We start from the raw sequence: 24,240 nt of genomic DNA on the forward strand, positions 1-24,240 counted from the left end.
ATATGAGGGCGAGGTACCCTCGACTTTTTAATGCCCCAGGTACGTCTTTTAACTTTCCTTGTCTTTTATGTTCGAGGACGAACATGTGTTTTAGTGGTGATGATGTAATGACCAGTTAGGTCGTTTTGGTTGTTTTCTCATTTTTACCTTTTTTGCCCTTGTGAACCCGTCCCTTTGCTTGTGTTGGATTGTTGTGTTGTGGGTGTGGTTGGCATAACTCCTGAGATAGCCAAAATATCTTAAGTTGGAAAATTGCTAAGTAGAAGAATGTTTAAGTGTTAGGTTGATTTAAGGCATCATTAGGGTATTTGTGTCATTTTGGGAATTTCAGCGGTTTCGTTAGTTTTTGAACATCAAATATAGGTTGTTTGAGTGTTTGGTTCAGTATCAGAGGGTCTTGGGGCCATTTTAGTCATTTAATTGGACAGTTGGTTTTCTTCCCGTTCGGGGTTGACTTGGTCAACAAGACCTCTTTTGGGATTTTCGAGTGAGTTTGTAGCGCATTTTTACATCTGTCTACATATTTGGTTTGTATCAGGAAGGTTGCAGAAGAGTCTTGGGATTTCAAGTGATGAGAGTCAAAAATCAGATTTTGCTATTTCTAGTGTCCGCGCAGGCGTGGAGGAGATCCCTCCTTTGCGGACTCTCCAGCGAGAGGAGGCCCGCAGGAGTGAAGGACTAGTGGTTTGACCTTGTTCCGCCCCTGCGAAGGTTTTGCCGTAGGAACGAGTATTCGCTCCGCGGCTGCGGACATGGGATATTTTGAGGGGTTCCGTCTCGGCGAGGAGTTGCCCGCCTGTGCATGTTCGCTGGTGCGCGCTTTAGTGCGTCGGTACAGGAATAGCTAAACTGAATGTGCCTTTAATGTCTTCAATCCTTAGGAAATTCATTCCAAACCCTTAAGTCTTGAGAGCAATTTTGGAGAAGATTGATGAGATTTAGAGGAGAAAACCATTAGGTAAGTCTTCTAACTTGGTATTTTGATTATTCCCATGATTTAGGTTTATAGCCCACACTTAGAATGTTTGGATTAAAGAGGAAATGGAAGGGTTTTGGGAATCAAACCTAAGAATTGAGGGTTTTGGTAATTGAGCATGAATTGGTGATTATATATGGATGATTTTTGGTATATGAGTTATATTGAGTATGAGGATCACAATTCTAGGTCCAACTTACTGTTTTTCCCTTTTGGGTTCGAAATCCTAATTTTAGGGCTTAAATGGGGATTTGGATTTATGTAGCAATGTGGGTGTTGATAGACTCGTATTCTAACGTATAGTCCCTATTTTAGTAGACTTTGATCGTTCAGAGATTGTTTGACCTGGCAAGAGGGCGTTGTGATCAATAATCCGCATTTCAAGAGAGTTGAGACCTTGCACTCTTTCTTCAACGTGTGATTGTCTTAAATAAATCTAATAAGAGGGTTATGGGGTAATTAAGAGGGGTTCCGATACTCGTGAGGTGACTATTGACACCCAATTTTGTCCCGCCTCTCCTCCGAAATATCGATTTGTGCTTCTAATATTTTTGGCAACGTAAGAAATAATTACTTATATTTTTACTATAATTATTAGCTTTTATTAATACCGGCAATTCATTATTCTAATGTAGTCACTAGCTATCGTTATTTTTTATTATTACCGTTATTACCATTATTATTATTATTATTATTATTATTTTGTTATTATTATTACCAGTATTATTATAATTCGCATTTCAGCATTTTTTACCATCCTATGCACACGCATTGTGTTTATTTCATACAATTAAACAATAGCGTTTATTTACTGTTGACTTTCAAAAAAAAAAGCATTATTGCACGATTATTATGACGTCGTATAATTTTATTTTTTTTATCTGGGCATTAAGCACACATTACTATATAGTTATTAAAATAGGCCTTTTATTTAAATTTAGAAGCCCAAATCCGAGTTCAATCAATCCGTAGTATTTTTTAGATTAGTTCACGAATTCAGCCCGTATTTTAATCCACTAACCCGACTACCCAACCCAAAATTACCAACCCATTCGTTATAATACCCAGCCCAAAAGAAAAAATCGACCCAGCCCAAAACCCGGCGACCTGACCCGTCTCGTTTCTTAATGAAGCAGTTTAGGTTTTCCCCTTTCCTTCATCTGCCTCCCTCCACCCCTCTCTCTCTCTCTCCTCTCTCTCTCTCTTTCTCTCTTTCTCGTTGACCGACGAAAATAGCAACATTATAGAGGCCTTTCATCTCTATCAGGCCTTGCATGGCTATTTTGAGGAAAGAAATCAACGCCAGTACCTTCCCCATCTGGATTCAACCCTTTGAAAAATGTTGATTTTTTGTTTTCTCCTTCTTTTTCTGTGTCGATCTGAAACCACTTTAATGAGTTTCGTCGATTTGTGAGGTTGAAAATCGTTTTCCTTGTCAGTCCTTTTGTCATTTTCGTGGTGGAAGTGTAATGGTTTTTGTCTTCTTCATCTTTTTTCCTGATCCGATGTCATAGCAAGCATCTCAACGTTCGATTTGAACAAACTTTGATTTTGAAAGGTCCCACCCAAATTTTGGAAACCCTAGCAAACCCTAGATTTCCCCCCCTATAAATAATCATTTTCTGGGTTCATTTTGGGGGAAGTTTTTCCAGCCGCCATAAAAATCCCCTGAAAATATTAAGTTCCGGTCAGCCACCCGAAATTCTCTAAAAAATATATTAAGTTTTCAGCAGTCATAATAAATTCTAAACGTCGAGTCAAAAACATTAAATAAATTTTCTGTTTTTCCTTTGCCTCTGTATTGCTTCGAATCCGAGCACCGCAAGCCCGAATTTGATAGTGTTCGAGTGTAGATCGGGACTCGAAGCCTCACTTCGCTGCACTCAAAAAAGGTGAACTTCATTCTTTTTTTTTATTTTCAGTTCTGCTATATAATGTGTTTAGGTGTCATCAATCTGTTTCTGTTGTTGTTAGTAGTAATTTAGCATGTCTCATTAGGTTTTACTTGTTAGTTAAATGTGCTAATGTACTAGTTTACGTGCCCTGTTGGTTGGATGTTCAGTTGCACTTATATGTTATTTTTTTAGTCGAGCATGATTAATAGTAATCTGAGTATTCAGTTGCGATTATATGTTATTTTAGTCAAGCATGATTAATAGTAGTCGAGCATTCGTTGTTTGAATGTCACTCTTTGCATAACCTGACTGATCATCCCTTAAAAAATCCAGGAGAAGTCTTAAAACCTGACAAAATGTTTAAGTGATCCTTTTCCCAATCATGTGGTGTCTTTGCGTGTAAATGAACTTGAAGTAGTGTTGAAAACTTTAGCATGACTGTCTGATGTTGGTATTTATTTAAGTCTGATGTAGAAACTGTTCTCATCTCTTAAGCAGCTCGTAAGGGCTTTGGATTTAACAAAACGCTATAATAAGTCTTAATTAAAACTTGGACCGGATTTGTTTTCAAACTTGTTTTCACCTAGTCTAGCATAGAAACTTCCTTAAGTGATCTCATATCATGTGAATAGGTCTTAGTCCTCCAAGTAGACTTGCGTTTGGTCTTCTCACGCTTAGTTTGCTATACTGTCATTCATAATGTATCAGTGAAGGTCTAAAATGCTTAAGTTTTGCTCATATATGCTTGTCTGGGCTGCCTTACATTTCTTGGGATGGTTTGCAAATTATCTTAAGTAGAAAACATGCCTAATATATGGAGAATGACTATCCATACCCTTGTATATCTCTATTCTGCCTAGGTGTGTCAATAAGTATCCAATCATGCACCATCTATTGGATCGTCATTCCAGTCCTCTTCTCTATACTTCTTTGCATTTGTTTCCTTTTCTAGAGTTTAGCTGATCTATCTGTGTAGAGCAGCTCCATTTGATCTCATTTATTTTCTTACTCAAAACTTTCTGGATCTTCTCAGTTAACAGCAAGATCTATGCGTTTGTTGCCTAGAAAATGTTGTTTTTTTTGTCGCGATTGTATAGCAAAGCATAATCGTACATTATTCGAATATGATCTGTTTGCTTTCCCTCAAGCATTTCTGGTGAACATCTCTGCCGTTTGCATGCCACATCATTACAGAATGACGGTGATGATGTAGATACTAGTTGGATACATTAAGGGAGTTGTGTGATAAATTAGATGTGCAAGCCATGAGGATTATGTGATTTCAGTTGTCACGTTCAGATTAGATTAAGCTGAAGTGGGTATTTATCGTAGTCGACCTTAAACTTCTTGTAAAATGTGTTAAACTTCCTAGATGATGTGTAATGGAAATCTGAAGGTGACAGATCCTGGTTTACTTAAGGTTCTAAATGCTGGCCGACTACTGATATATTTGATAGAAAAATTTATAAATTGCCACTTTATTAAGCACTAGAAGGATAGTTAGTACTGGTCGAACGTAATGTTGACCATTCTTCTTAGGAGTTGACAGTCCGAACTAATGAAATTAGGGCTCTCACTTGTTTGTCTTGAATATTGAATCTGATCTGTTTGAATTTACCTTTTATATACTTGATGTTATTCATTGATTAGATACTAATCCTTTTTCTTTCGTTTTTGTGCATGACTGTCATATACGTGTCCGAGGGACTTGTTCTTCTTCCACATTCGGTGTTGGGATTTTAGCCCAACGAAATCTTCTCCGTGTCCAGCCCAGCCGCAGCTGTGTATAAAATATCTTCTGGGCCGAGGCCCAACTGCATCAAACAGATCCTAGCAGTTCCAAAATGGGCTGAGCCCATTTAATGTTATTTGCTCCTTATTTTATTTTATTTTATGCATTTAATTTGTGTTATGCAACTAACTCTTTGTTTGTTTTTGTTTTCTTAGTTTAGAAGAATCCTAATGAATTAGTAGGTTAGTTTTAGTAATGGGTAGTTAGTTTAAGGGAGATCAACAATTAATTCCATAAATTTCATTTTCTTCTTTTTATATTAAAGTTATTTATAGTATCTATAATATTTACTTTTAGAATAATTGATTTTTTTCAATAGCGTAAATTCATATTTTTGAGTTAAAGGAATCATATTTTATTCTTATTATCTTAGAAACTTTAAAACGCCATTAACACGCAAATATGAACTAAAGAATATTTTGTAAACAAATTTTCAAGATTTATCCAAATTACGCATATTTTTTTAAGCATAGTTAATAAAAATAACAAAGGATAAAGAAATTCATTAGCTATTTTGTATTTTGTTTATACTCTTAAATCGCAAAAAATCAAATAATACCTCGCTATTTTAAATAGCATTAGCATTTAAGGCCTTAGCAACATCTTTAAATTCTAAATAGCATTTAAAATCTTCTTTTATGCGAGTTATTATATTTTCTACAAGTATTATCTTAAATAGCATTATTATTGCTTTTTCATTTAAAGTCTAAGCAACATTTATAAGTCTTATTTTAAAGTAGCGTTTAATGTCTTCTCTTGTACAAATTATTATATTTTCTGTAAATCTAAACTAACATTATTTTCCCTTTAAAACTTTGGCAATACTTGTAAGCCATTTCTAAAATTTAAGCACTGTAAAATGTATTTTCTTTAAATTGCCATTCTGCTCATACTTCCTCCACTCCTAGAAAATTCACACAAATTCACACACTTAAAGCGGTTTCGTGGTTCGCGGCCGTGCACTACTAAATTACCCCTTTAGTTGGAACGATCATGTGGATTTAGTCGATCGGTGGTGCAGTCGACAACCACGGACTTTCCACTCCCAAGTTGTCCACTTGGGGGAGCCTTGTGTCATAGGAAACCAACTCTTAGTCTACCTAGGGTAGAGCGAAAACCAAAACCTTGTAAGGACATGCATCATTTTAAACCTAGGAGGCTTAATACCCTTGGTGTATTAAGTTCATTAGTCAACCTACCAAATGTTCAAATGAGTCTATGACTCTAAGTGACACTATTCACTATTTATGTGCATTATTTGAAGGACAAATGTGAGGAATATGTGGACCTAGTACTCTATAGATAAATATTTCAGGAAAACTGACATTTTGTTGCAGGTTGTCGTGGAGCATCCAATTAATGCCGGAGGTTTGAAGACAACCAAAGGAAATTAGTGGAGATGAAGTATTAGATTAACTTTGAATTGTATTATTAACTGGCATGTAATAAATTTTTATTATTCTTGTAAATTATTTTTAGGAAGAGTTATGGAATGATACATAAAAGACATGTTTGTCCTTCAAATGTTCGTTAGGCCTACCTCTGGCATAAAGAGGTCCCTTGCATTATAGAATGCGATGTATTATGTGCAATAATGTGTTTATGTGCAACAATATGTCCTTACCGTATACTGACTCGTTTTTTTTTCTTTTCTTATTTTATCTTTTTTCTTTTAAACTTATTTTCAAAACAAAAGGTTGACTTGTGCTAAAGGGGAACTGGCGGAGCATCCATATTTCACACGGTCTAAAGCCAAGAAATCAAACTCTGACTCATCACTAATCACCTGGTTAACTAAAAAGACTCGTTCTAAAATGGAGCAAAGTTTGATCAATGCAACCACTTCATCTGAGACATCTCTTAGTTTACCGATCACGAGTGATCCCACATCCTCTAATGAACCAGAAACACATTTGGAGATCATTGCTTGTCTGGAGCGACGAGTTGCTGAACTAAGTCACATGGTACTTCAAAATCGGTCATTTTCTCAAACTCTGCCACATATGACTCCATATCATGGAGTTCGTTAGACTTTGCCCATGCCACCTCCATTCCCAAACTTGGATGAACTTAACCAAGCAAACTATTTTACCACTTCTCAACCAGTTCATTCTGAACCCCTCGCCCACCTAGTTACTCAAAATGCTCCTCTTTTGTTTATAGCCGCTTCTCCAAAAGCTCAGTACATACCGCTGGCACATGATGTTACCAATGCGCATCAAGTTCCGCTGGTATATACTTATGCCACAGCTCCACCCATGATACAAACCCAAGGACTATGTCACACAGATGTTCATCATTATGTCGAAGTCGAAAAGGAGGCAAGGGCAGTTAATGATGAAATGATAAATAGAAAGCTTAAAAGTTTGGAAGATTCTATGAGAAGTTTGCGTGGACTCGGTAGTAACCAAAGCGTGAGATATGAAGAGTTATGTGCATTTCCTGAGGTAGAATTGCCACCAGGTTACAAGATTCCAAAATTTGAGAAGTTTGATGGGTCGGGAAATCCTTTCTTCCATTTGAAGGTCTATTGTGAAAAGTTGATTGGTGTGGGGAAGAATGAAGGGATAAGAATCAAACTATTTAATCAGAGTTTGAGTGGAAAAGCTTTGGAATGGCATTCCAAGCAAGATACAACCAAATGGCGTACTTGGGATGACTTGACAAATGCTTTTGTGGATCATTACAAGTTTCATGTTGAGATCGCTCCTGACAGAATCTCAATTACAAAATTATAGAGAAGTCAACCGAATCATTCTGAGAATATGCTATACGGTGGAGGGAAGAAGCATCTAGGGTATACCCGCCCATGGACGAAATAGAAATGGTAACTTTCTTCATTCAGGCACTAGAACCGGAGTACTATGAACGTTTGGTGACAATGGGCGGAAAAACTTTTGCAGAAGTGATCAAAGCTGGGGACATGATCAAAGATGGCATCAAGATAGGGAGAATAACAAGTCTAGCAGCATTGCAGTCTACTAGTAAGGCCATACAAACTGGCGCTCTCGGAAATGGAAAGAAAAAAAAGGAAGCGGCAGTGGTAATGGCTCTGGGAAGCACCTCATACCACCATCAACAACCTCCGCGGTACCGGTCTAACGCTCTCCACTCACAATATTTCCAATATTCGTCACATCCATACAACCAAGCTTTGTCATCTTACCAGCCTCAATCACCACAAATTTCCTACCCCGTCTATAACACACAGCCAACATAACGAGCTCCACGACCACCAACATACCCAGCTCCACCATCACAATCTCCACATCCAAACAATGCATCCGCACCTCGCCCAAATAGACCTTTCTATAATTTTACACCGTTAGGAGAGCCATTGAGCGTTGTTTTTGAAAGACTGCAAGCTTCAGGCTTATTATATCCTGTGGAAGGTAGAATTCCAAAACCACTACCTAGAAGTTTTGATCCCACTAAAATGTGTGCATATCATTCGGGGGTAAAAGGTCATTCCACTGATCGTTGTTACGCATTGAAACACAAGGTTGAAGATCTTATTGAAGCAAAACAGATCATGGTCAAATAACCGGTGCCAAACGTGGATAACAATCCACTCCCGACCCATGATGGGGCCTCGATAAATATGATTGGAATAGATGAAAATGATGACGATCCGGCCAAATTTATAGTGCCTATGAATAGCGTGAAAGATCATGGTCTTATAGCCGTTGCTTCTCCGGCTATAGTGATAAGAGGTTTTGTGCCTGCCGAGATATTAGGAGCTTCATCAACACCTGTGGAGGTAGTTCAAGCGCCAAATTAGTTGCCATTACTCGATACCAAAGCCGTACCATGGAATTATCAACAAGCTGTGATGGAATGTCGAGGAAAGGAAACGATCACTGACAAGACTAAGACGTCAAGAATGACAAGGTCAGGAAGGTGCTATACCCCAGAAGAGCTAGCTAGATTGAGGAAAACTAAAGAAAGCAATGTGCCACCCAAAAGGGTTGTGACAGAAGCCGAAGCAGAAGACTTTTTGAGAAAAATTAAGACCAGTTGTAGAGCAGTTGAAAAAGACCAATGCCCAGATTCCTATCCTCTCTTTGCTTTTGAGTTCGGATGTACACAGAAATGCACTCTTGAAGATTTTGAGTGAAGCATATGTTCCAGTCGAAACAACTAGTGAGATGTTAGCTGGAATAGTTGGGCGCGTGTTTGACAGTCATCGAATCAGCTTCGATAATGAAGAACTGCCACCAGAGGGATGTAGTCACAACAAAGCACTCCATATAACTGTCAAGTGTCGTAACATGTTTTTGTCTAAAGTGTTGATCGATGGGGGCTCTGGACTTAACATTTGTCCACTAACAAGTCTGAGGAAGATCGGATATAATATTAGCGAGCTTAAGACAAGTGATATGAATATTTGAGCATTTGATGGGGCTCAAAGGCGTCCTATTGGAGAAATGGAGTTAAACGTGCTGATTGGACCTGTTGAGTTCATTATGGATTTTCAAGTACTTGATATCTCCACGACATACAACATGTTGTGAGGAAGACCATGGATCCATCTGGCTGGAGCTGTGCCATCTACTTTGCATCAGACTGTCAAATTTGAGTGGAATCAACAACAAATATGCATACAAGGAGAATGTGACATGTCCATCTATCGAAAGCAATCTATCCCATTCATTGAAGCAACAGGAGGGTTTGATGGAACAACTTACCATGCCTGGGAGGCTGTGAATGTTACTAGAGTGGGTGAAGGGAGTCAAACTCAAGAATAAAAAATGTCATGCGCCGCAATCATGGTTGCAAAGGAAATGCTGAAAAATGGGTACCAACCTGGATTTGGGTTAGGGAAGACATTAAATGGGCGGGTTGAGCCTGTAGTCCTCCCTGCACAACAGTTGACATTTGGTTTGGGATATGAACCAACTGAGAAAGAAGTGAAGGAAGCACGAAAGAATAAAGGAAAGGAGATGTTCTTGCCAAAACCCATTCCTACCATTGGTCAAACTTTCTCAAAACCTGCCATCTCCAAAACATCAGATTTGATTGTCGAAGTTTCCTATGATGATATTGTGGAAGGGGTCAAGAACTTGTTCGTGGAAGACGAAGATGATCATGCTGGGGTAATTGAAGACATTGCTGAAACACCGACCTTATGGGCTGCCAAACCAGGACTTGAGTTGAAGAATTGGATTTGCATCTTAGCCCCGGTTCGCCGAGAGTTTCAGTAGTTTAAGTTTATATTCCTTTTGTAATAGGCCGGAGGCATAAGCTAGAATCTTTGTTTTTGTCATGTTGCCTCTATGTTTTGTTATGTCCTTTCTAATTTAGTATTTTTCATTTGTTGTAATGAACTACGTTTGGCCTGACTTCCTTTTGGATACGTAGGCAGCCCATATCGGGTTCGGCCACTCTTTTCAAAACATTTCAGTGTCTTTGTTTGAACTACGTGTGGCCTGATTTCCTTTTGGATACGTAGGCAACCCACATCGGGTTCGGCCCTCCTTTTATTAAAAAAAAAACCTCAAAAGTTCTTATTTTTATTCACGAACTACGTCTATCCTGATTCCTTTGGGATACGTAGGCAACCCAAGGCGGGTTCGGCCCTTCTATTTTGAAATTTCAAAGTCTTTGGTTTGTCCAACCATCTTAGTCCCTATAAGATACATAAGGATTTTGTTTAAAGTTTTGGTCTTCCCATTGTTTAAATTCATGTGTCCTAGTATCTTGAAACTGGGACAAATTTTGAAATCAGTCAAATCGCTTCCAAAAACTTTCATTATAACTTCTCACTTTTCAATTGTTTAGAACCAAGCGCCTCCAGGACTGGAATCTGGGGCAATTTTTTAGAAGTAGCAGAAAAGTGGTCTTAAATGTTCAGCAACTTTAAATAAATTTCGTCCATGTCTTTCTAAAATGTTGATAAGTTTGAATTCGAGTCTTCATAATCATTTTATCTATTAGAGCCATTAAGTATCCCCTTTCGAAGTCATCCAAATCTCATTACTCTTAATTTCAAAAGACGTTCTTTATTACTTATTACTTAAACTCCTTGGCGAAGCAAAATATCTGGAGGGGCATCGAAGAATGTAGAGGCAACCGAGACAAGAATCAATTCAAGGACCAAGTTCCTCGATATGCACAAGTCAACCAATTTTCTTTTAAAACTCAAAAATTTTCTTTGATGAGACAGGTTCAATTAACATGAATGTGGCGCATAATTGACTCTTCTTCAAATTTTAATTATGGACGTGATCAAAAAGCTATCTTTCTTCAAAAGGCAAATATTCTTCAATGTGGATGTAAATTTAGCTTGCGCTAAATGGTGGACGTTGTTCCACTCTTCATGAAATTTTGATCGCAACAGTGGACATGAATTTATCTTCTCAACCAAGGGCTGTGAGCGTAAATTCTTTCAAACTCAGCTATTTACATATTCTTACCACTAACAGTTGTTTTAGCTCGTGGCATTTCTCGATGGACCAAGGGCACATGATCGTGGAGTTAACCTTCTTCAAAGTGGATACGGACATGGTCACCTGTTATTGGTTTAAATTCTTCAATTTTGTCATCACTTTGTACATATTTATTTATTTCAAGTCGCTAACAAGTTCTTTTTAGAATGTGGTATTTAACGAGATGACAGGATCGAAATCTTGCATCATATGTCAAATCGTGGGGACAATTGTAGATTTAATTTCCATCACAACGGGACATGGATTAGGATGTGGAACTATATCTCTTCAACGAATGGTTTTGTGGATGTGGACATAAATGTGGATATACATTTCTACATTACAAATTGTGAGAGCGGACATGGATTCATATTTCAATATCGTGGATTGTGTGGACGTGGATTTATTTTCTGCATTGTGGATATTGTGGACGTGGTCGTAGATATATCTTTCTGCATTATGAGCATTGTGGACGTGGACGTGTATTTATCTCTCTTGCATTATAAATTTTGTGAAATTGGGTGTGGATTTACATTTTCGCACTAATGACTTCGTGGATGTGGATGTGGACGTGGAAGTGGATTTATATTTTTTGCATTATAAAGTTTGTGGAACTGGACGTGGATTTATGTTTTGCATTGTGGGTTTTGGGGCATAAACGTGGATTTAAATTTCAACACAATGAATTTTGTGGACGTGGATTTATATTTTACATTATAGATCTTGTGGACGTGGAAGTAGATTTATCTCTTTGCACTTAAAGTTTGTGGAAGTGGATGTGGATTTATATTTTTGTACCGTGGAATGTGGATGTGGACGTGGATTTATATTTCTACATTATAAAGTTCGTGGAAGTGGACGTGGATTTATGTTTTGCATTATGGATTTTGGGGCATAGACGTGGATTTAAATTTCAGAACAGTGAATTTCATGGACGTGGATTTATTTTTTACATTATAGATCTTGTGGACGTGGAAGTGGATTTATCTCTTTGCACTTAAAGTTTGTGGAAGTGGATGTGGATTTATATTTTTGTACCGTGGAATGTGGATGTGGACGTGGATTTATATTTCTACATTATAAAGTTCGTGGAAGTGGACGTGGATTTATGTTTTACATTATGGATTTTGGGGGCATAGACGTGGATTTAAATTTCAGCACAGTGAATTTCGTGGACGTGGATTTATTTTTTACATTATAGATCTTGTGGACATGGAAGTAGATTTATCTCTTTGCACTTAAAGTTTGTGGAAGTGGATGTGGATTTATATTTTTGTACCGTGGAATGTGGACGTGGACGTGGATTTATATTTGTGCATAGTGGATTTTTGTGTATGAGGACATGAATTCAGTTTTCTACATCATGAGTTTTATGACGCGGGCATGGATTTCGTGGATAAAGACGTGGATTAATATTTATGCACAGTGAATTTTGTACATAAGGGCTTGAATATGGTCATAAATTAGCTCCCCTTAAAATGTGGTGTCATCATGGTTTTAGCTTTCCTCAAAAACAGACGTGGATGTGGATTTAGCTTTCGTTAAGGTGGATGTCGACTTAATTCTTCTTCGAGTTGAAGCATAAATCCAATTCATCTCTGAAGCATGATGTATATTTAACTTTCGAAATACGGTTTACAAGTGTAAACTTCCTCAACCCTATCTTATTTACATATATTTCTTTATCACTAACAAATGTTTTTAGCTTGTGGTTGTTTGAAATTGACAATATTAAAGTTGGCATCGCACATCAACTCGTGGATCATAATCTTAAGCAGCGAACTGGGGCAATTTGTTGGAAAGGATAATCAGACTTCCCAACAAGGGTCAAGGATCTACTTCGAACACTTGTCTCCAACCCCAAATATTCCGCTTGCATTCCAGCACATTCAATTTTTAGAATTCTCGAGTTCTATCTTAATACCAGTGTCATCATAATTCGACACTGGGACAATTTTGCAAAGATTTGCACCAGTCGGGATTCGTTATTCATAGGCGTTGTAGTTATCCTAGAACTACACACGGCCTGATTCTCGTGCGGCCCGAGATATGTAGGCAACTCGGAGACCGGAGTTCGGCCATAATCCTCTCAAATTTTCTTTACCCTTAGCCTTCTAAAATCCTTTAGTCGGGACAAAATAGGCTACTGAGTCAACGTCTTTGCCCGAAAATTCTTTCATCATTACCGGTCAAAGAGGGACAAGTTGTTGACACCCAATTTTGTCCCGCCTCTCTTCCGAAATATCTATTTGCACTTCTAATATTTTTGGCAACTTAAGAAATAATTACTTATATTTTTACTATAATTATTAGCTTTTATTAATACCGACATTTCATTATTCTATTTTAGTCACTAGCTATCGTTATTTTTTATTATTACTGTTATTACCATTATTATTACTATTATTAGTATTATTATTATTATTATTATTTTGTTATTATTTTTACCAGTATTATTATAATTCGCATTTCAGCATTTTTTACCATCCTATGCACACGCATTGTGTTTATTTCATACAATTAAACAATAACGTTTATTTACTGTTGACTTTAAAAAAAAAGCATTATTGCACGATTATTATGACGTTGTATAATTTTATTTTTTTTATCTGGGCATTAAGCACACATTACTATATAGTTATTAAAATAGGCCTTTTATTTAAATTTAGATGCCCAAATCCGAGTTCAATCAATCCGTAGTATTTTTCAGATCAGTTCACGAATTCAGCCCATATTTTAATCCACTAACCCGACGACCCAACCCAAAATTACCAGCCCATTCGTTATAATACCCAACCCAAAAGAAAAAATTGACCCAGCCCAAAACCCGGCGACCCGACCCGTCTCGTTTCTTAATGAAGCAGTTTAGGTTTTCCCCTTTCCTTCATCTGCCTCCCTCCACCCCTCTCTCTCTCTCTCCTCTCTCTCTCTCTTTCTCTCTTTCTCGTTGACCGACGAAAATAGCAACATTATAGAGGCCTTTCATCTCTATCAGGCCTTGCATGGCTATTTTGAGGAAAGAAATCAACGCCAGTACCTTCCCCATCTGGATTCAACCCTTTGAAAAATGTTGATTTTTTGTTTTCTCCTTCTTTTTCTGTGTCGATCTGAAACCACTTTAATGAGTTTCGTCGATTTGTGAGGTTGAAAATCGTTTTCCTTGTCAGTCCTTTTGTCATTTTCGTGGTGGAAGTGTAATGGTTTTTGTCTTCTTCATCTTTTTTCCTGATCCGATGTCATAGCAAGCATCTCAACGTTCGATTTGAAAAAACTTCGATTTTGAAAGGTCCCGCCCAAATTTTGGAAACCCTAGCAAACCCTAGATATTCCCCCGTATAAATAATCATTTTCGGGGTTCGTTTTGGGGGCAGTTTTTCCAGCGGCCATAAAAATCCCCTGAAAATATTATGTTCTGGTCAGCCACCCGAAATTCTCTAAAAAATATATTAAGTTTTCAGCAGTCATAATAAATTATAAACGTCGAGTCAAAAACATTAAATCAATTTTCTCTTTTTCCTTTGCCTCTTTATTGCTTCGAATCCGAGCACCGCAATCCCGAATTTGATAGTGTTCGAGTGTAGATGGGTACTCGAAGCCTCACTTCGCTGCACTCGAAAAAGGTGAATTTCATTCTTTTTTTTTTATTTTCAGTTCTGGTATATAATGTGTTTAGGTGTCATCAATCTGTTTCTGTTGTTGTTAGTAGTATTTTGGCATGTCTCATTAGGTTTTACTTGTTAGTTAAATGTGCTAATGTACTAGTTTACGTGCCCTGTTGGTTGGATGTTCAGTTGCACTTATATGTTGTTTTTTAGTCGAGCATGATTAATAGTAATCTGAGTATTCAGTTGCGATTATATGTTATTTTAGTTGAGCATGATTAATAGTAGTCGAGTATTCGTTGTTTGAATATCACTCTTTCCATAACCTGACTGATCATCCCTTAAAAAATCCAGGAGAGGTCTTAAAACCTGACAAAATGTTTAAGTGATCCTTTTCCCAATCATGTGGTGTCTTTGCGTGTAAATGAACTTGAAGTAGTGTTGAAAGCTTTAGCATGACTGTCTGATGTTGGTATTTATTTAAGTCTGATGTAGAAATTGTTCTCATCTCTTAAGCAGTTCATAAGGGCTTTGGATTTAACAAAACGCTAAAATAAGTCTTATTTAAAACTCGGACCGGATTTGTTTTCAAACTTGTTTTCACTTAGTCTAGCATAGAAACTTGCTTAAGTGATCTCATATCAAGTAAATAGGTCTTAGTCCTCCAAGTAGACTTGATTTTGGTCTTCTCACGCTTAGTTTGCTATACTGTCATTCATAATGTATCAGTGAAGGTCTAAAATGCTTAAGTTTTGCTCATATATGCTTGTCTGGGGTGCCTTACATTTCTTGGGATGGTTTGCAATTTATCTTAAGTAGAAAACATGCCTAATATGTGGAGAATGACTATCCATACCCTTGTATATCTCTATTCTGCCTAGGTATGTCAATAAGTATCCAATCATGCACCATCTATTGGATTGTCATTCCAGTCCTCTTCTCTGTACTTCTTTACTTTTGTTTCCTTTTCTAGAGTTCAGCTGATCTATCTGTGTAGAGCAGCTCAATTTGATCTCATTTATTTTCTTACTCAAAACTTTCTGGATCTTCTCAGTTAACAGCAAGATCTATGCATTTGTTGCATAGAAAATGTTATTTTTTTGTCGCGATTGTATAGCAAAGCATAGTCGTACATTATTGAGATATGATCTGTTTGCTTTCCCTCAAGCATTTCTGGCGAACATCTCTGTTGTTTGCATGCCACCTCATTACAGAATGACGGTGATAATGTAGATACTAGTTGGAAACATTGAGGGAGTTGTGTGATAAATTAGACGCGCAAGCTATGAGGATTATGTGATTTCAATTGTCACGTTCAGATTAGATTAAGCTGAAGTGGATATTTATCATAGTCGACCTTAAACTTCTTGTAAAATGTGTTAAACTTCCTAGATGATGTGTAATGGAAATCTGAAGGTGACAGATCCTGGTTTACTTAAGGTTCTAAAAGCTGGCAGACTACTGATATATTTGATAGCAAAATTTTTAAATTGCCACTTTATTAAGCACTAGAAGGATAGTTAGTACTGGTCGAAGGTCATGTTGACCATTCTTCTTAGTAGTTGACAGTCCGAACTTATGAAATTAGGGCTCTCACTTGTTTGTCTTGAATATTGAATCTGATCTGTTTGAGTTTACCTTTTATATACTTGATGTTATTCATTGATTAGATACTAATCCTTTTTCTTTCCTTTTTTGTGAATGACCGTCATATACGAGTCCGAGGGACTCGTTCTTCTTCCACATTCGGTGTTGGGCTTTTAGCCCAACGAAATCTTCTCCGTGTCCAGCCCAGCCGCAACTGTGTATAAAATATCTGCTGGGCCGAGGCCCAACAGCAGCAAACAGATCCTAGCAGTTCCAAAATGGGCTGAGCCCATTTAACGTTATTTGCTCCTTATTTTATTTTATTTTATGCATTTAATTTGTATTATGCAACTAACTCTTTGTTTGTTTTTGTTTTCTTAGTTTAGAACAATCGTAATGAATTGGTAGGTTAGTTTTAGTAATGGGTAGTTAGTTTAAGGGAGATCAACAATTAATTCCATAAATTTCATTTTCTTCTTTTTATATTAAAGTTATTTATAGTATCTATAATATTTACTTTTAGAATAATTGATTTTCAATAGCGTAAATTCATATTTTTGAGTTAAAGGAATCATATTTTATTCTTATTATCTTAGAAACTTTAAAACGCCATTAACACGTACATATGAACTAAAGAATACTTAGTAAACAAATTTTCAAGATTTGTCCAAATTACGCATATTTTTTTAAGCATAGTTAATAAAAATAACAAAGGATAAAGAAATTCATTAACTATTTTGTATTTTGTTTATACTCTTAAATCGCAAAACAATCAAATAATACCTCGCTATTTAAATAGCATTATCATTTAAGGCCTTAGCAACATCTTTAAATTCTAAATAGCATTTAAAATCTTCTTTTATGCGAGTTATTATATTTTCTACAAGTATTATCTTAAATAGCATTATTATTGCTTTTTCCTTTAAAGTCTAAGCAACATTTATAAGTCTTATTTTAAAGTAGCGTTTAAGGTCTTCTCTTGTACAAATTATTATATTTTCTGTAAATCTAAACTAACATTATTTTCCCTTTAAAACTTTGGAAATACTTGTAAGCCATTTCTAAAATTTAAGCACTGTATTTAACCTTAATTAATTAATTAATTTTGATTGCTTGAGCACAAACAACACGAATTAATTCAACCTTGTCATAAAAAAAGCTCTCTTCTCTCTCCTACGTTCCCATGCAACCCTAGATACTAAACCCTAACTAAACCATGGCCACCTTGGCCGCTGGCCAGCCGTCACCGGCGGCTGGTCAGCCTTCACCAACGATGAACATTCTACACTATCCTCCCCTCACTCACCCGCAATCCCACGATTTTCAACCAGCTCTCCCGTCCACTTCTTCTTCTCCAAATTATGCTCAAACCCTTGTGCATGGAACAGTTCCCACGTTCAAAGCCAACTGTGATCCCATACCAATGAAAGAGGTATCGTACGTTAAGGGTATTCCTGTGGTGCGTTGGACAACTGCTGAAGTGTCTAGAATGGAGCAGATTGAAAACCTACAACATGCCATTGTTGGTAAGTTTTCTTATGGATGGCCGGAGTTGCAAGAATTAAGAACTATTATCCCTCAACAGTGTGGCGTGAAGGGAAAGTGTGATATTGGTCTCTTGAGAGATAGACACTTATTGATAAGATGTTCTCTCTTGGAGGATTTCATTAATATGTCCTCCAAGGGTGCTTTTTGGTTAAAATCTAAGGATGGTTTTACGTATCAAATGAGGCCGTTAATTTATAATTCTAACTTTAAGGTTGAGGAAGAAACGTCAATAGATATGGCTTGGATTTCTTTCCCTAATCTACTTCCCACGTATTTTGTGAAAGAATCTTTATTTACCTTGGCATCTGCAGTTGGGAAACCCTTAGTATTGGACATGGCCACCATAAATAAAACTAGACCTAACTGCGCAAGGGTTAAGGTTCAAGTAGATTTGCTATCTGATCTACCTAAGTTTGTGCTGATGGAAATTGAAGATGAGAAGTCTAAGGAGAATAGGGTGGAAAAGGTGCGCATACAATACGATCACTTACCAAAGTATTGCACAGAATGCATGTTGCAAGGTCATGCAAATGATGACTGTCGAGTACTGCATCCTGAATTGGTGGCAAATATAAATGAGGATGCAAAGAAAGAGGAGAAGGAGCAGGAGAAGGGGGATGTATCAAACACGGCTACAACATCTACAGTAGGAAAAAGCAGAAGACAGCAGGGATGGAGATATCCTATCCAAACATATGTCCCTAAAGTTCTATCAAGTGGGAAGGTTGTTACTTATCCTGGAATAAATGACAAAGGAAAAAACAAAACTAAGATGCCTGTTGAGACTGGGAACAAGAGTTTCATTGAAATTTCTACACATAATAATTTTGATGTGGTAGAAAAAATCATAGAAGGAGAAGTTGATAACAATGTAGAGGACAAGGGAGCAGATGACAAGGTCAAGGATGTAGAAAGGGGCAAGTCTGTTGATGACAAAGGAATGGAGGAGAATGTTCAGCATTTCCTATCAAGTGTAGCAGTCAGTGATAGAGATGATCCCAGCAAAATTTCACAAACGAAGATGGACTCAAATGAAATAGGTCAGACAACAAAAGATGTGCATGAAAGTGGGGGAGATATGGTTGAAGAAGGCCTCATTGCTATTGAGGAAATTGAACCTAACAAGAATTTAGATGACACAACTGCGTGTGTGGGGTACATTATTCATGAGGATGTAACTGGTCTTGAAGCAAATGATCCTGACAAGGATTTAGAAGACAGAAGTGCAACTGTTGGACATATGATTAATGAGGGTGTCAGTGCTGCTGAGGAGAATTTTATTTCTAAGTATAGAAATGCCTCAGGATTTAATATGGAGCAGATAGAAAAGGTTCCAGATGGTGATGATACATATGAGCAGATGGAAAATGTTAATGAGGTGCATGGTATAGAATCAGATGGGGTTGAAATGCAGAATGAGGTTGATAGTTTGACAAATGCCAAAGGGGATTTGGAGCTTGCAGACACAGGTCAGACATCAAATCTTCCATCATTGGATCAGGTCCAGGAATTCTGTCCTAATAATACAATAAAGGAGGGAGACTTGAGCATTTCAATTAATGACAATGGAATTGGTTCATTTCCTCCTCAGAGGGAAGTGATCAAGGATTTGGCAGTGGCACAAGTGGAAATGAACAATGCTCAGCCACTAATTCATTAGAGAAAACAATCTCCTTTGAAGGAACTGCATGATGTGATCTCTCATAATATTAATGTGGGAGCTGAGGTGCAATATGATGAAGTCAAGAACAAATTCAATGAAAGTGAGGAAGAGGTTTCTGTGGAGCAGGTTTTTAATAATGTGGTCAAAGAAGCTGACATCTCACCAAGATCTAGGCAGAAAAGCTCTAAGAAAGGAAAGAAACAGGTAAACACAGATACTATTCCTATAAGGGTGGTACCAAGGAGAGGTTGTAAGCCTATTTTTAAATGATGATGAAGACACTCTTTTGGAATATCAGATCTGTGAACACACAAAAAGCTTTTCACAGAGTCCAAATGCTGCACAAACATCACAAATTTTCCATTATAGTTTTAATGGAGCCTTTTCAACACTATAGGCATATTCAGGGATATAGAAGGAGATTAGGCATGACATATGCCGACCACAACTGCAATGGTAAAATATGGTTCTTGTAAATGATAATGTGGATGTGGAGATACTGCAGGATCAGGAACAACAGATTACTATAAAGCTGTTTTTTCAAGAATGGGATAAGTCACTTATGGTAACCATGGTCTATGAAAAGTGTGATCATCTGGAAAGAATCAGTTTATGGGATAGTCTGTATAGTTTGTCTGATCAAATGGAATTAACTTGGTTGGTAGGTGGTGATTTTAATGTCATTATGATTGAAGATGAGAAGATTGGTGGTTTACCTGTATTCCCAGATGAATATGAGGATTTTGCATTTTGTATTAATTCATGTGAGCTGTTTGATATAAATTATAAGGGGAGTCTGTTTACTTGGTGGAATGGGAGGGCAGGTAGTGACTGTATGTTCAAGAGACTGGATAGAATGATTGCAAATTCCAAACTACAAGATTGGTTTGCACATATAGAGGTGCAACATTTATCCAGAACTGGCTCAGACCATGCTCCTTTACTACTTACTTGTGGTGAATCTTCACATCACATGAGGAAACCTTTTAGATTTCTAAAATTCTGGACAGAATATGAGTCCTTTTTGGAGGTGGTTAATCAGGCATGGATCATAGATTTTGAAGGGGATGATTTTATCAGATTCAAGCTGAAATTGAAAAATGTAAAATTTGCTTTAACTCCTTGGAGTAAGGAAACTTTTGGTGATATTTTCAAGCAACTACCAGTAAGGGAAGAGGTGGTGAGAATTAAGGAGCAATGTTTTGAAGAGGATCTTGCTCCTGTGAATAGGATGGTGCTGCAGCAAGCACAAGCATCATTGAAAAAATATGTTCATTATGAGGAAGAATTTTGGAGACAAAAGTCACATATGACTAGTTTTGCTGAGGGTGACAAAAATACAAGGTACTTTCATAGTATTCTGAATGGTAGGAGAAAAATATTGCAGATCAGAAGAATTCAGAATCAACAAGGTGTTTGGATAGAAGGGGAGTCACTTTTGGCAGAAGAAGCTTGTAGATTTTATCAACAGCAGTTTTCTCAAGAGGTTGACCCTTTAGATTTTCAATTACTACAACATGTTCCTAGTATGGTGGATCAGGATACTAATGATCAGCTAGTAAGCATGCCAACATTAGAGGAGGTGAAGAAGGTTGTATTTGAATTATCTGCATATAGTGTTGGTGGCCCAGATGGTATGATTGGAATTTTTTATCAGGTGTGTTGGGACATTGGTGGCGCTGATGCATACAATCTGGCGAAAGCCTTTTTTGATGGCCAAACTCTTCCTAAGTCAGTCACACATACCAACCTTGTACTGATACCAAAGAAGAACAACATTGAGACTTTTGCTGATATGAGACCAATCAGTCTCAGCAATTTCATCAACAAGGTGATTTCTAGAGTGGTTCAGGATAAGTTGGAAGGAATTCTACCTTCTCTGATATCTCCTAACCAGTCTGGATTTGTAAAGGGCAGATGTATCATTGAAAATGTCCTACTAACTCAAGAATTTATGACTGACATTAGACTAAGAGGAAAACCAGCTAATGTGGTACTTAAGCTTGACATGGCTAAAGCATATGATAGAGTATCATGGAGTTATTTGATCAGAGTCTTAAGGAAGATGGGATTTGCAAAAATTTTCATAGACATGGTTTGGAGGCTGATAGCAAATAACTGGTACTCTATACTCCTTAATGGTCAAGCACATGGTTTCTTTCATTCCACCAGGGGGGTTAAACAAGGAGATCCTCTCTCTTCTGCCTTTTTCATCTTGTCTGCTGAAGTTTTATCTAGAACATTGAGTTCTTTATTTGAGAATAATGAATTTAGAAGTTATGGAATGCCCAAATGGAGTGCAAATCTGAATCATCTAGCATATGCAGATGACACAATAAGTTTTTCATCTGCTAATGCTAGATCTTTGGAGTTAATTATGGAGGTACTACAAGCATATGAGCAGGTATCAGGCCAACTTATAAATAAAGGCAAGAGCTCTTTTCATGTACACAGTAAGGTGTCTAATGGGCTGATTCAATAGGTGGAGACTATTATTGGTTTTAAAAAAGGCACTTTTCCTTTTACATATTATAGCTGATTACAATGATCTGATCAACAAAGTCAAGAATAGGCTACAGACTTGGAAAGGAAGATTGCTATCATTTGGAGGAAAAGCTGTTCTGATCAATAATGTATTAATGAGTCTGCCAATACATTTGTTGTCAGCCATCAAACCTCGAAAATGTGTTATCAATGTTATGCACAAAATCTTAGCAAGATTCTTCTAGAATAATAGTGAGGAAGGCAGAAGAAGACACTGGTCATCTTGGCTAAATCTATGTAAGCCAAAAGAAGAAGGAGGAGTAGGATTTAGATCTTTGTTTGATGTGTCTAAAGCCTTATGTGCAAAATTATGGTGGAAATTCAGTACAACAAATACTCTATGGGCAAATTACATGTGGATCAAATATTGCAAAAGGCACAGTCCTTAGACTGTGCAGTGGAAGGGAGGTTCTCAAATATGGAAGGCTATAATAGAGGCTAGAGATAATATAGAGCAAGAAATATGGTGGGAACCAAGGAGAGGAACTGCACATGTATGGTTTGACAACTGTACAAAACTAGGGGCTCTATACCACATCATACCAGAAGATTTTGTAATAGATGAGGGTCTTCAAGATGTAAAAGAACTAATGATGCAGGGTGGTTGGAATTTAGGAAAATTGCAGCAATTGTTTCCTATGGATATTTTGGATCATATACTAGAAGAATTGCACCTTCATGAACCAAAAGAAGAGTGGGATATGCCAAGATGGATGATGACAGCATTAGGCAAATTTACTATAGGCACTGCATGGGATTTACTGAGGAGCAAAGCAGTCAAGTCAGATGTCTATAACAATATATGGATATCAGGGGTACCTTTTAAGATATCTTTTTTTTTTTGGAGGTTGTGGAAGTACAAAATACCAGTTGGAGAGGTAGTAAGAAGGATTGGTATAGATACTGAGTCAACCTGCTATTGCTGTGATCACATGCAATATGAAACTGTGGACCATTTGTTTGTTACAGGAAATATTGCTACAAAAGTGTGGACTTATGTTAAAACTGTTGCTGGCATCACAACACAGTTTCAACAAGTCAGGTAACTCCTTCAAGTCTAGTGGAGTACAGATTGTCCCTCAAAGTTCAGACCAATCTTTAAAGCTATTCCAATGGTCACCATGTGGCAGATATCGAAGTGGAGGAATACAGTTCTACATGGAGGGAGGATGTCCATCAACAAAGTGATTTATGAGATAAACATGATCATATATCAAATGAGTAGAATGAGGTTCCCATGGCAGCAAAACTTACCAAGATGCATACCTCAAATTCTACAAATATTTGAAGCATACAGGACAAGAATTGTAAGCAGGATAGTGAAATGGGACTTTCCTAAGCCAGGATGGTATAAATGTAATTCTGATGGAGCTTCTAGGGGAAATCCTAGACCAAGTTCTATGGCCTTTTGTATTAGAAATGCAGTAGGTGATCTCTAGTATGCAGCAGCAACAAGGATACCAGATGGTTCCAATTTGATAGCAGAAGCAAAGGCACTACATGAGGGTCTTCAATACTGTGTTACACACAGTCTGCTACCAGTGGTGTTGCAAACAGATTCAATGACTATGAAAATGATCTTAACTGGGCAGTGGGAGACTCCATGGATCATATCAATGATCATAAATGATATCTCAATGTTGAAGAGGGATAAGGAAGTGAGGGTGGAGCATGTTTTGAGAGAAGGAAATGGACTGGCTGATTTTTTAACTAACTATGCTTTTGATTTTGCAGGTGATCATCATTTTCAGAATTTTACTTCACTTCCTGTGAAAGTAAGGAAAATACTAAATACAGAAAAGTCACATATACCATACATGAGGATTAGACCAGCTAAGGACCGTCATATACCTGGAGATTAATAACAATCTGGAGAGCAGCTGCAGCAACAAGTTTGCATCTCAACATGCCATGAATAGCATATGGACCTATATGACACTATCTTTGGCAGGAGTACAAGAGTGGTATTAGCTTCAAGTCAAGCTCATTCTCTTGTATGACTTCTAAAGATTGTTTCAGTCAGGCAATTTGAGAAAATGGCAAACAATGGTCAACATCAAGGCAAGGAGATAGCAGCTACATCTAAAGGAACATAGAGGATTTCTACTCTATCCTGGAAGCCTGAATATGTATTCATTTTGACTTTGAACCATAGCACCTGGTGAGAGCTTGTAGGTGTCTGAAATGGTATCAAGGCAAGGCCAG

At 37.3% G+C, this 24,240-nt stretch overlaps 1 protein-coding gene across 1 annotated transcript; it reads left to right on the top strand.

The window, feature by feature from the left end:
- Nucleotides 1–19,954: 19,954 nt before the first annotated feature.
- LOC132639607 (uncharacterized) lies at nt 19,955–24,067 on the top strand. Its single transcript, XM_060356049.1, has 7 exons — nt 19,955–20,159; nt 20,316–21,895; nt 22,434–23,077; nt 23,166–23,219; nt 23,333–23,473; nt 23,567–23,810; nt 23,987–24,067. Exons 1-7 carry the CDS (start codon nt 19,955–19,957, stop codon nt 24,065–24,067), a joined length of 2,949 nt encoding a protein of 982 aa, XP_060212032.1.
- Nucleotides 24,068–24,240: the final 173 nt, after the last annotated feature.

Source organism: Lycium barbarum, chromosome 5 (genome assembly GCF_019175385.1).
Source record: "Lycium barbarum isolate Lr01 chromosome 5, ASM1917538v2, whole genome shotgun sequence".
Taxonomy (NCBI): domain Eukaryota; kingdom Viridiplantae; phylum Streptophyta; class Magnoliopsida; order Solanales; family Solanaceae; genus Lycium; species Lycium barbarum.

Coding starts and splice junctions, on each gene's coding strand:
- LOC132639607 (XM_060356049.1), top strand. CDS start 19,955: ATGGTTCTTGTAAATGATAATGTGGATGTGGAGATACTGCAGGATCAG. Junction 20,160..20,315: donor ATTAACTTGGTTGGTAGGTG/GTGATTTTAATG, acceptor ATGGGAGGGCAG/GTAGTGACTGTATGTTCAAG. Junction 21,896..22,433: donor TACTACAAGCATATGAGCAG/GTATCAGGCCAA, acceptor TAGACTGTGCAG/TGGAAGGGAGGTTCTCAAAT.